The sequence below is a fragment of the Trachinotus anak genome, unplaced genomic scaffold (genome assembly GCF_046630095.1).
Source record: "Trachinotus anak isolate AG129_WGS33_773 ecotype Australia unplaced genomic scaffold, CSIRO_AGI_Tana_v1 ptg000004l, whole genome shotgun sequence".
NCBI classification, from domain to species: domain Eukaryota; kingdom Metazoa; phylum Chordata; class Actinopteri; order Carangiformes; family Carangidae; genus Trachinotus; species Trachinotus anak.
This window is the reverse complement of record NW_027273855.1, coordinates 23744827-23757725: the sequence shown is the minus strand read 5'-3', so window position 1 is coordinate 23757725 and position 12899 is coordinate 23744827. Positions and strand designations below refer to the sequence as shown.

General features: G+C 40.0%; 2 protein-coding genes across 5 annotated transcripts in view; both read left to right on the top strand.

Annotated features, from left to right (window-relative positions):
• Positions 1–567: 567 nt before the first annotated feature.
• agmat (agmatinase (putative)) lies at positions 568–4292 on the top strand. Its single transcript, XM_071477265.1, has 7 exons — positions 568–1167; positions 1625–1827; positions 2019–2067; positions 2405–2600; positions 3116–3295; positions 3599–3683; positions 3785–4292. Exons 1-7 carry the CDS (start codon positions 854–856, stop codon positions 3856–3858), a joined length of 1101 nt encoding a protein of 366 aa, XP_071333366.1. The 5' UTR covers positions 568–853; the 3' UTR covers positions 3859–4292.
• Positions 4293–11650: 7358 nt separating this feature from the next.
• hspg2 (heparan sulfate proteoglycan 2) overlaps positions 11651–12899 on the top strand; it is a 94450-nt gene continuing 93201 nt past the window's right edge. For 2 of the 4 annotated variants that reach the window (XM_071477262.1, XM_071477261.1), the window contains exon 1: positions 11654–12507. In XM_071477262.1, the coding sequence (XP_071333363.1) occupies positions 12439–12507 (69 nt within the window). In that variant the 5' untranslated portion in view covers positions 11654–12438. Of the gene's footprint in view, positions 12508–12899 lie in introns of all 4 variants that reach the window. The other 2 variants (XM_071477259.1, XM_071477260.1) reach the window with 2 other exon arrangements.

Here is a 12899-nt window from a genome sequence, read left to right as displayed (position 1 = left end):
AATCATAAACCAATATGATATATTCACCTTATCTTTCAGGCTCATTTGAAATACACGTCCTATAGATAACATGAGTTTACAGTTTCTGTTTGCTTCTATTACATTTCAACCAATGAATTAGGCTTTAAAGCAAAACAAATTGAATCAAACACTAAAATGCTTCTTATTGTTATTATTACTCTAATGTTGGCTGGCAAAACGTACAAATAGCTCCCACCATCTATTCATCTTGACTTTGTGTCACATGCATATTAAAGTTACTGAAGTCAAATTACAAACTGGTAAATTAGTATCTATACTTTAGACTCAGTAAGGTAAAACTTTATTATTCTGCACATTTAGTATTCATAAGCATATTCACAGCTATAAGATAAGTATATTTTAGATATTTATTAATGTACAATATTTGTGAACAGCTATATAATCATATTATATTGTATGTCCTGTGTGACAATCATCTGTTTATACAGTCTGTGGTTAATACACCAACCTCTGCTTTTTTTTTTTTTTTTTTTTAGGTCAGCTTTCCACAGACTGTCACTCCCACACGCCCTCACTGTTCTGTGGACTCATGCTGCCTTCAGGTTCACAACCACGTCGAAACTTTGAAAGCCACAAACGCCAGACAAGAATGAAACAGATTACTACCTCAGGCAGGTTGATATTATTCTGTGTGGCGTTTAATGAACTATCGAGACGTGTTGCAGTCAACACAGCGACGCGTGGACACTGCATGACACCTTCAACACTAACCTGGTGTACTCATTGTCATTTGTACGAGCTTATAGGGAAACACTTAAAGTAGCAGTGCAAGTCCGTCAAACAACTCACAGACCTCCATAACGCAGCAAGTATGTTTTCATTTTGGAGAAACTTAAATGCAACTCGCACTTTTATGTCACCGTGTTGCGCAGCGACGGAGCTTTTCTCTGCGCGGCCGCGACAAGCTGCGTGTCTCTGCAGCGACAGACGGCTTTCACCCTCTGATCTGAGCAGAAAGTGCTCAGGGAAAGGCTTCAATGTGCCACCCAGCGCTGAGTTTGTTGCTCGGGTCTCGGGGATCCCCACCATGGCCAAATTACCCCACCAGGAGACAGCGGACGGGCTGGACGCGGCGTTTGTCGGCGTCCCGATAGACACCGGGACCTCCAACCGACCTGGAGCAAGGTGCTGATCTTCTTTACAGCTGCTGTGTCCCAGTGTGGGCCTGTTGCTGCCTTAAACGTGCAGTCATGATGCAGCATTACTCCATTACTTCATCTGTGGTTACAGTGGTGAGAGAAGTATTGCTGTTAAAACCCTCTGATAGAAGCAGTCCTGCATGTCAGTGCTGATGCATTCATGTCAGCAGCATTCTGATGTTGAGAAAGTGAAGCTAATTTTAACAGCTCTCTATAATGCTGGGTTGTTTCATCTATAACAGTGCTTTATGTTTTATAAACTCACCATATGTTTTGTGTGTAAAATCTTAAAAAACTGAAATGTAATTAGTAACCACAGCTGCCATATAAATGTCACAGGTTATTAATATAAAGCAATACAAGATGAAGGGAAAAGGTGAAGTCAAGTTTTTACAGTCAGAGTGAAATTTTGAAAGCGCTGATATTAAACACCTGCACCACAGGTTTGGTCCTCGTCAGATCAGAGTGGAGTCTGCCATGCTGAGGGCTTTCAACAGTGGCACCAGGGCAGCGCCTTATGAGTCCCTTATGGTGGCTGATATTGGGGACGTCAATGTGAATGTGTATGACCTGAAGGACACCTGCAAACGCATCAGGGAGGCCTACAGGAAGATCCTGGCGACTGGATGTATCCCTCTGACTATGGGTGAGACTGACTAGGTGAAAAACGGTGATTGATTGGTTCAGCTTCTAGACAGATAATCAAGATAGCTCAGGTCTATGAGTAAAAGCAAACTCTGTCGTGTCTGTGCAGTCATTTGCCACTTAAATAGCCTTGCGTACTGACGTGCATGTTTGATCAAAGGTCAGATGTTAAGGACGTTTTGGTGTCTGCAGGTGGCGATCATACAATAGCATATCCAATCCTGCAGGCTGTTGCTGAGAAGTAAGTAAGATTAATATGTTGATTATTTCTCGAACAATATAATCATTGAAAAGTATAAAAATAGTCTTCACATGTCTTTGTTTTGTCCAACCAGCAGATCAAATGAAAAGTGCTGCACATTTAAGTGCATTTTTGGTTGATAAAACGAACAACTGAAACAATTAATTAATTCTGAAAATGTCACTAACTGATTATTATTTTAGCTGTAAATCAGATATTTAATTTTTCCGCTCCATATCCTAATGAACAGTATGACTTTTGCATGACTGGACATCGTTGGTAGATTGTCTGCCCGTACATACTTAGTGTCTTCACTCTGTCTTTTCTGTGATATCAGGCATGGCCCGGTGGGTCTGGTCCACGTGGATGCTCATGCTGACACCAGTGATGTGGTCTTGGGGGAGAAGATTGGACATGGGACTCCTTTCAGACGTTGTGTGGAGGAAGGGCTACTGGACTGTAAGAGAGTGGTCCAGATTGGCCTGCGGGGTTCAGGGTATTCTGCAGATTCATATGAATGGAGCCGGGCCCAGGTACTCTGCTAGAATACTGTAGTTCTTTTAGATACAGTGACAGACAAATACCAACACTCTGGTTTTATTGCATAGCCAATTAATGAGCGAGCAGTCAATAAGCGTCATTATGTCTCGTCACTGGTGTGGTACATAGTGTATGAAACATCTTGTCCTGTATATCATGTGCTGTTGTCATGACTAAATGAATGTAAGGCTGTAACCAATGATTTTTTAATTATCAATTAATTTGCCAAATGTAAAAAACAAAAAGCCTCCACAGTTTCAAGATTATGTCTTCAAATGTTTTTCTTTGACTGACATTTACTTAAATAAGACAAGAAAACTGCGATTTTTTGTGCCTGACTATTTATTGGTCAGGTGCACTAACATAATAAATACCAAAAATCAGCTCTCGGTCAAACAGTCACTGAACCAGTCAATAATAGATACTATAAGGTCATTCTGTGATGTTTGCCAGTCATAATCTTGCATATTGTCTTCGAACAAACCTTCCTTGTTTGAATATTGTGCAGGGTTTCCGTGTGGTCCAAGTGGAAGAGTGTTGGTTTAAATCTCTTGCACCACTGATGGCTGAGGTCAGGGCTCAGATGGGCAGCGGCCCAGTTTACCTCAGTTTCGACATCGATGCTCTTGACCCGGGTTTTGCTCCTGGAACAGGCACACCAGAGATAGCAGGACTTACACCCATCCAGGTAAACATGATACAACAGACTTTAATCCATCTAAACTATCCTCTGTGATTTTTAAATGGATCTTACTTGTCATATTGAAAAACTTCCTCCAGCACTTCCACATGTGTAAAGTACAGGAAAATGTTAACAGGGGAATTAGAGTGGTTGTTACTGATGCTATTCAAACTAGCAGAGTTTCTCAAAATGAGACACCGGTGAAGGTTACATTAAAACCGGAGCCTTTACATGTCCTTTTGCTGTAGTCATTTATTGTAGTTTATAGTATGAATATTCATACATTTTTGTTATCTTGGTTTGATTTAGGGAGTTGAAATTATCCGGGGCTGTCGTGGTCTGAATCTTGTCGGTTGTGATCTAGTGGAGGTGTCTCCACCCTATGACACCACAGGTAGGCTACTTGAACTTACTTCTCATCAAAATATGAATATATATATATATATATATATATATATATATATACATTTACAACACTTTTCTTTTCCTTACCAGGCAACACTGCGCTGACTGGTGCCAACCTCCTCTTTGAAATGTTGTGCGTCTTGCCGAAAATTAAATATTACTGATCAGAATAAACCACACAGAACAGGGCAGGTAATTTGTTAACAATCAATACAGTTACCTGGACACACAATGACCATGCTGTTCTGCTGAATAAGACACTAAAGAGGGCAAATTCTGCAACAATTACACTTTTATGTATAATGAAGCATTTGATTGCAAATTCGGTGTGGAAGACCAACTGAAACATCTGACAGTGCCGGTGATCATTTACACTAAGTTTAGAAAGAAATACATCATAAATCAATGTGAAAATCTCACCTTATCTTTCAAGGTACTTTGAAATACAGGTCCTACAGATAACATGTTTATGTACAATATTAATATCTCACAGTACCAACAAATATATATCAATGACTTTTTTTAAGATTTTAAAGTTTATGTTGACAAAACCAATTTATAAATAAAGCAAGTGAGCAAACACCAAGTGTGACTTTAATGTGTTTGTCATGTAACATCAATCTGTATGATTTTGGTTTTGCATGAGTTTATGATGGCTAGCCTGTTGTTGTATGTTTTCTACATACAGTGTATTAAGTATAAAAGTCCTTGCATTACTTGAAATATCTCAAATGTGACGTGGCCATGGCGCAAAATTATAACTAAATATTACTTCAGTTTAGCTCATTTTAATGTTTTATTTTACTGACTTGTCAGATGTGTAGAGATGTTTAAAAAAAAAGGTTTGACTGGACAAAGCTCATCAAATAGCTGATTAATGCAAGTGGAAATGTGTTCAACATGAACACATAAACAGAAATAATTCAGCCTGCAGAGAACAAATGCAACAATACAGAAAAAAGAGTGAGGTAATGTTTTAATGTGCATAAGTGCAAGTAGATCTTTATGAAGATAACAGTAAATAATGAAAGAACATTTTTGTGCAGATTAGAGGTCTCTGAAAGCTCCTGGTCCACATTTTTGTCTTAGTAAGATACTAAGATATATGGCAAATGCAATATTTGAGTGCGTGGTGGACTGATGGAGATCTGACGGGATAAAACGGGATAAAAATGCTTTTGAGTCAGTGTGCAGGCATTTCCTTTTTTTTCAGTGCAGAAGTCTTGTAACCCATGTGATGGGTGTAAAGCTTTTTCAAATGCAATGTTGTAGTCATCCTTTCTGAATTGCACTGCTCACACAATGTTTACGAGCGTCACTGCCGACAGGATGGCAAGAACTTTATCTGCTCAACAAGTTTCTGAAGGAGTGGGTCTTCTACAAACAGCCTGTGCTACAACACTGTGGCAAACGTCAGCCTGGCTTGGATTTCTTTTCCCTATGACTTTGTATGGGTCCGTCCTGTTAGCAGCACCACCAGGAGACAACCCTGCTATAACACCAGACCTCGGCATACAGTTTTGACTCCACCAACTGGGATGTTCTCTGTGAGCCTTAACAACACTGTGTATCACTGACCACCTTTTGTGTAGAGAGCACTGCACCCACCAAGACAATAAGGGTTGTTTCCTAACAAAAAAGCTCTGGGTTACTCCAGATGTAAAGGCCCTGCTGAATGAGAAGAGGAGTGCATTTAGGTCGGGGAACGAGGAGGAGCTGCAGCGGGTGCAGAATGAGCTGAGGAGAAAGATTAAGGAAGATGGTACTGCTCGACATATGTGCAGCAACATACTTAATGAAAACAATGTGCAAAGTTATTCTTGGAAACAATGTGCAATATTACACCTCATGTATATACACTGGACAAACTCAAACTCCTGTTATGTGATCAAACATTGTTGAAACTCACAATAGTGGGAGATCACAAAGTTTCCAGTGACACTAAATGCTGCAAATCTTTGTGTCACTGATGCCCTGTCAGTCCTAAGCCCACTCGTGTGCACTGACACCCACAGACTCCTGTCTCTTAGCAGCTTATCACTAATTGGAATACATTTCAAATTCTTTAAATCTTACGTGTGGTAATTTCCAGTGAGTTGTTTTGACAGAAAACACAGTGCAGGACAGAGACCGGTGAAACAAGCTGCTGCCACTGCCACAGTGACAAGTGACAGTCTAACTGATGACCTGCCCTGAGTGACAGATCGCATTTTCTTTTCCATTTTAACCTTAAAAGAGCGTAGTGACGTGTAAATGTAAACGTATGGACTGAGGGTGCTGTTTGCCTATTGTAATTGAATACTGTCACCGTAGAGCAGGTGAAGTCTTTGAAAATTACTTGTCTGCAACTTTTCAATTTTCATTTTAATGTGACAGAACGTGACAATGAAACTGCAAAGTGGATTACTGCATTTCATTTTTAATTTTTACTTAAAGAGCACATCCTGTTGGAAGTGGAGTCACATGACTGCTGGGTTGAAGTGTGACGGGGGGGGGGCAGGCACAGGTGTGCTGACTGGGCAGCTCACACAGGTGCCATGAGTTTTCTTTGTTCTGTGTCCTGAGCTCATTCTCTGCTCACACTTCACTGTTGTTGCGCTGAGTGAGTAGTTTATTTGTGTTGTTTATTTGGGTTGTGCAGTTTCAAACACATGATCATGTAATAGGCAGGGATCATCTCACAAATCAGGTTGCATTATGGGAGGCAGTAGAATATATAGCTTTGAGGGATTGACTCATACCTGGGAGTACATGCTACTATTAAAATGTAGTTCACCCACTGACACATGATAAAATCCTGTTACTACTTGCTCAAGTTCAGATCAAGTTAAGATCCAAATGACTGGTCAGACCTAATGTGTGGTCATATATGTTTGTTGGTAAGTTGCAGTCCCTTTCCTGGTGCCTTGTCTTCACTCGGGCCTGTGGAGGACACAGTCATTATTAAACAAATCTTTGGATTGAATAATAAATTAGTGCTATTCTGATGTCATCCAGCATGAACTGTCTGAACTGTGATGACCTGGATGCCAGGGCCACGCTGCTCACCCTGAGTGACACTCTGGTCTTCCACTCAACTTGTCCCTGTTTGTTTTAGTGTTTGAAGGTGTGTGTGTGTGTGTGTGTGCGTGTGTGAGAGAGCATTGTATTCACTCGTGAGTATGTTAATGATAGCACAATGTTTCAGATGCAGGTCAAAGCTATAGATCATCATGACTTGCTTCCTAATGCTTGTTTTGACACAGTCTGTCTCTTGTTACGTTGAGACACTGGACTATATTCAGAAAGAAAAAGCTGCTTCCAATGACTTGTTGACGATTGTTAGCACTTTTTATCCCTCCTCGCCACCAGAGCATTATGTCTTCACCTGTCTGTCCCATTCTCCCGAACACGATAATGCAATATGCTGAAGGGAATCCCTTCAAATTTGGCACAAATGTCCACTTGGACTCAAGGATGAATTGATTAAATTTTGACTGTGTCCTCACAAAACACTGTTTTGGCCTCTTGAATCAAGATCCCCTTGATAGAATTTCTTCGGATTTGGCACAAACATCCACTTGGACTCAAAGATGGAGTGACTAGAATTTGGTGGTCAAAGGTCATAGGTGAAGGTCACTGTGACCTCACAAAACATGTTTTTGACCATAACTCATAACAAATCCATACGGCAATTATGACAAAATTTAACACAACTGTCTAACAGGATAAAATTATGAAGTGATGACATTTTGTATCTGAACACTCAACGGTCAACTTCACTGTGACATCATAATGTTCTGCAAAAATACTTCTAGCTATTATTCAATGCTGTAACTCAGGAAGGGGGAATTGTGACCATATTTCCTGCGACTTGGCTGGTTGGCAGAGGCATACCACCATGAGGCGGTAATTCCAGTTATTTTGTGCATTGACACATCTGATTTTTGACTCTGCTTATCTCAATAATGAAGTCTGCCAAAACAATCTGCAAGCAAATACCTGGCTCCTTTAACTTCCTCTGGAAACTTTAAAATCCAAGCATTGGGTCAAAGATCAGCTTGATTATACTCACTTGCACTTTCAGTCAATGTATTTCCACACCATAGGTCCTGATTGTAATTTCTTGGGATTATGTCTGACCACATTTGCAAGATTCATGAATTTACTTATCTGTCACGTTTCTGTGTTTTTAACATTTGACAATTTTTTGAAATGAAGTTTTTAATGATGGGGTTCATCTTGGAGAGGAAATATTTGGCTATGGTGTGAGGTTTTTTTTATAGTCACAATGTCTTGGTACACATAGCACCGCTTATTGTTAATGAAATTGTGTTTTGTTGAGCTATTTAGTCTGGGTGGAGACAAGGAAAGACATGACCCACATATTACAGTTAAATAAAAGAGGGGGTGGCTGATTCCTATGTGTTCTCTTCCAGTACACATTAATGTGTATCTGATTCCAAATGTCCCCACTGAGAGTGGAAGCATCTCTTCTTTAGCTGATCTGTCGCTCATTGTCACAGCTGTTTTTGCAGCTGCACAGCCCAGCTCCATTTGGTAACATACACTGTGCTGCAGCTACTCTAAGTTGGCCTGTGTAAGAGTGAGTCATTTGACATCTTCACCGACATACCTCATGAATGCATCTAATAATGTGTACATGGAGTGCAAGCACAGCAACAGAACTGGGAGTCAATCAGATTTGGGCTTGAGCTTGATGACCACTCCTAAACTTTGTGTAGTAAAGGGCTGCTGCAGTCTGATAAAGTTGACTCTCAGAAGTGATGATAAAGGCCTTAAATAAGCCTGAAGCTAACTTCTGGATTTGGTTATTTGCTTTTACACTTTGTTCAGCTCTTCACCCCAGCACAAATCTCAATTTCCCAGCTGTGTTAGCACTTAGGTCTCTCTGGAAGCCAGATGAAAATTAGACAAGTAACTTTTCTATTACATTATCTTGTTCTAAGCATTGATTTAGTGGGCATAATGTACTATGCACATGCAAGTTAAACTGTAATGTACTTTACTCTAAACTCCCAGCACCTATAGATGGTGTTTGTGAGTCACGGAACATTTGGTCCATATATAGTCAAGGATACCAAAGTATCCTAAATAGTTTGTTGAATGTTACACTGGTTTACACTGGGCCTATAATAATGGGGAGATACAATTTTTTTTTACTAAACATGTTTGACATGATTTTTCCAGTACTTCTCTGCTGACAGGATGCAAGGGAGGAGTCTCTTAAATCACCCCACTGTGGTCAGTGAGATGCTTCCAGTATGCATTCACTATCAAAGAACAGAAATGATCCTTGTCCTGTATTTAAGAATAGTCTGAAGAGCACAGGAGCAAGTTTCTGCTCAGCTCTTTTTCAGACTGAGATATAGTCTATAGTTTATATCTGTGGCTTTAAATACGTTATCATCAGAATAGGTCAAAAGCGAAATAATGAGGATTGGAAGATTGAAAGAATAATTGGACACTCTGCAGCAATGGCAACCCTTAAAATAAAACGGCATGCAACCCCTCATTACTCCTTGCATGTGCCTGCCAGTTGTGACCAGTTCAACATAAAAAAATAATAATTTGCTTAAGTGGAGAAGTAAAATTAGTAATTCACAACAAAAATCTGAAAAAGAGGATGAAGTTTAGGTAGCGGATGTTTTTTCGCTCATTGATCATTTTGCAGCTTGTTGCAGCGGTCCCTACCTCCAGGTCGAGCACCACTGTCCTACTTGTGGACCCTGTGGTACATCCGTCTATAATTATATGTCTTCTCTTTATGTCTTGGCTGAGTCCGAATTTCATGTTATCCACGCATATCTGTATAAATTGGATTTTAAATTGGATGTTTGAGCACTACAGTACTGTGCAGAATGAAGCATGGGCAGAGTTTGTCTCACCTTAAATCTCAGTTTAACACTCATCTATGTGAGGCAATAATGACATCACAACGAGTTTGGAAGCTGGTCTTGGTCCAATATACAACGTACATAAGCTTAACCTGAAGCCTCCAGTGCACAAACACTGAGAGTGGACTTTTCAAACAAGGAGGAGACATATAGTGTTTAGCTGTAAAACTTTTTGAAACCAAAATTATTTTTTTATTCTGTAATTTCAAATTAAGAAATATTTGTGTTTTGTAAGAATTTTTGATTTTGAGGAAAACATCACAGTAGTATTTTTATGTGTCTAACAATATGTTTAAAGTGATTCTTTAATTTTTATGACAGCTTTTGTAATGTGGACTGTAAAAACGGTCCAGCCTGCTTGATAAGCCTGTTATGTTCATCTCCCTTTTAGCCTATTTTGGTTAGCAAATGAGAGCAGCTCCTCTTCATTTCTATTCAGGGTTCAGCTTTTAATGGGTAACAGCTGTTCTCTCACATCTCTGAGTGATACAGTATGCTCTTTACACTAGTTACATGAATGGCCACAAACATGCGGCCCTCCACACAACTACCGACTTCAGCCCTGACAAACACTTCCCAGCTGTGTTATATTTAGGATGTGCCTCTGATGGGAAAGCAACACGGGACACTTAATTTTGTCTCTATTTTTACTTGATGCTTGAGTTGGTCCTTTGTATCCACTGCATGGAGAAGTCATGTTAGTCTTTGGTGTAATGCCCCCTCTAACTCCAGTAGAGGGTGCTTAATGCTCAAGTATAGTGTTTAGCTGGAGACGTCTATTTTAATAAGGTCTGCAACAGTAGATCTATTTACCACAATTGTAATCTTTTAGTGATGACACACTTTATATAAGAAAATTTCATTGTCATTGATTTATTTAAGTAAAATGCTGAGTGAGAGGAATAGTTTCAGGAGCCATTAAGTCCTGTGAAAAATATGTCCTGAGGGCATAAAAAGTACACTACAGGTGTGGAGCAGGCTTATTACCCAATCAAAGAGAAATGACAAATCTCTGATCAAATCTTGTCTTTTTTATTTAATGATTCTGAATGAGTTTTTATATTTATTCTCTTATATCCTTATGTCACACATACAATACTAGGATATTCTTGAAATGCTTAAAATATTTCTATAATAAAAGCCCCTGTTGAAAATTTTATTATGGGAATATTTTACAAACATGAAAAGGACAATATGGCTGCACCATTTTACCCCACCCCTCCCATGCTAGCTGATAAACAGACAGTTGGGTAACATGACCAGTACAGCAGTGGTGGAATTTAACTAAAATATCATACTCAAGTACAATTCTGTACTTTCATGAGTATCTCAATTCTGTGCTACTTTATACTTTTTTATTCTACTGCATTTATGTTAGTTATAGTTACTGACATTGCAGGTTGGGGTTTTACACACAAAACATAAATTAATAAGATCTGATGCATTAAACTGCCAAACAGTAATTGAAGGCATCTCCACCTTTTACATGTCTGTGCATCTGCTGCATAATGACTACTTTTACTGTTGATACTTAAAGTAACATTTGCTGATAATACTTCAGTACTTATAGTAACGTAAGAATTAGATAAGATATGGAGTATTTTTACATCATTTTATTACTTTTACCGTCTGAATACTAATTCCACTACGGCAATGCAGTGACATACAGTCTGTAACCACTGGGGGAAATTAACTAAGTACATCTACTGAAGTACTGTATGACTTACATGTACTTTACTTGAGTTCTTCCACTTCAGGTTATATTTCTAATCCTATACATTTCAGAGGTAGATATTTTCTTGCTGCTACATTTATTCCCTATGCTATAGTTACTGGTTTATGTGGTTTATACCATGACCTTTAATCTTCACAGACATAGTCGCTTAATACTTTGCAGATGAATATATTGCAGAGTTCAAGCAGAAAATAAGATGCACTGCTATAGAATAAACTCCCCTACAGTATATGAAAGTATATAAAATCGGCTCCACCATCACATTAAATGCACCTATATGGTCTATACATCAAGACAACAGGGGCCGTTTTGCAAAATGACTACTTTTACTTTTTGATAGATTTTGCAGCAAATACTTTTATTAATGAGTAATCTTAAATGCAGTACTTTTACATAATGGACTCAGAGCTCTGCTGCTCTGATTGAAGTAAAATGTCTAAATACTTCTGTCACTGCTGCAGTAAGCTCAGTATTCAGTAACACAGGGAGACTTTGCGTCTGTGTGGGAGTGATATAATAATACCACAACAGCATTTTTCCTCAGGAGCAGTCACATGTGAGGAGTGTGCGTCCATGCACGCAGCAGACATGGGTCTACTGGGTGGCGGCCCCGCACACAGGGACCAGCCGCCTTCCCTCTCAGCACTCCCTGAATTCCACTCCGCCTTTTACTTTTTCGGCAGCTCTCTCTCTCTCTCTCTCTCTCCCTCTCTCTCTCTCTCCCTCCCTCTCTCTTTGCACACAGGACTTCCCAGTGACTTTGCGGGACTGCATTTAGCCCCCACAACCGAGTCCTAAGTTTCGCTGAGCACCGGTGGAAGAGGCGAGTCTCGATCCCCCTCCGGTCGATATTTTACTTCCCCCTCCAGGAAAGAAAAAAAAAACACACACACACTCACACACACACACACAAGCGCGTAAAAGGATCCGTTTTACCTGTTGATGAAGTCCCACCGGGCGTGTGGGAAGCAGAGGAGCAGTCGGGTTTCTCCACACAGAGGGAAAGTGTGAAAGAGGCGCAGGCGACGCACCGCTCCAGGGGCCAGGAGGAGCGACGGACCTCGGCTTTTCCTTTTCCCCGGCGTTTGCAGCCTGTGCTGGGTTGGTGGAAAATGGGCACTCCGGCCACATCGATCTGTGGACTTATCCTCTCCTTGATACTCACATGCCAGCTGGTCACTGTAAGTCAACTCAAACTTTTCTCTTGACTCTTTCTCTCCAGGAATTTTTATGTTTCATTCACCCACAGAAGTGACCTATAAAACCTTTAATCCCCCAGAGGTCAAGACAAAGTTACAAACCACTGCCTTTATGTCCTATTAAAGGAAGAAAGGAAAAAAAAAATCATGCATGTGTTGATATGTGTGTTGCTATTTATGTTCTGTAAATAGTGTGGTCTGCTGGTGCAGGGCCGCTCACTTGCAGGTGGGCTGTGGAGCAGGTTCCAGTCCACACAGTCACATCAGCATGAACTGTAAAGATGCTTTTAAAAGTAATATGACAAACTAGAACCTCCTGTTGAGTGAAGCCGGGCTAAGTTTGTCCATAGAAACAAGCTATTCATAGTCTCCCT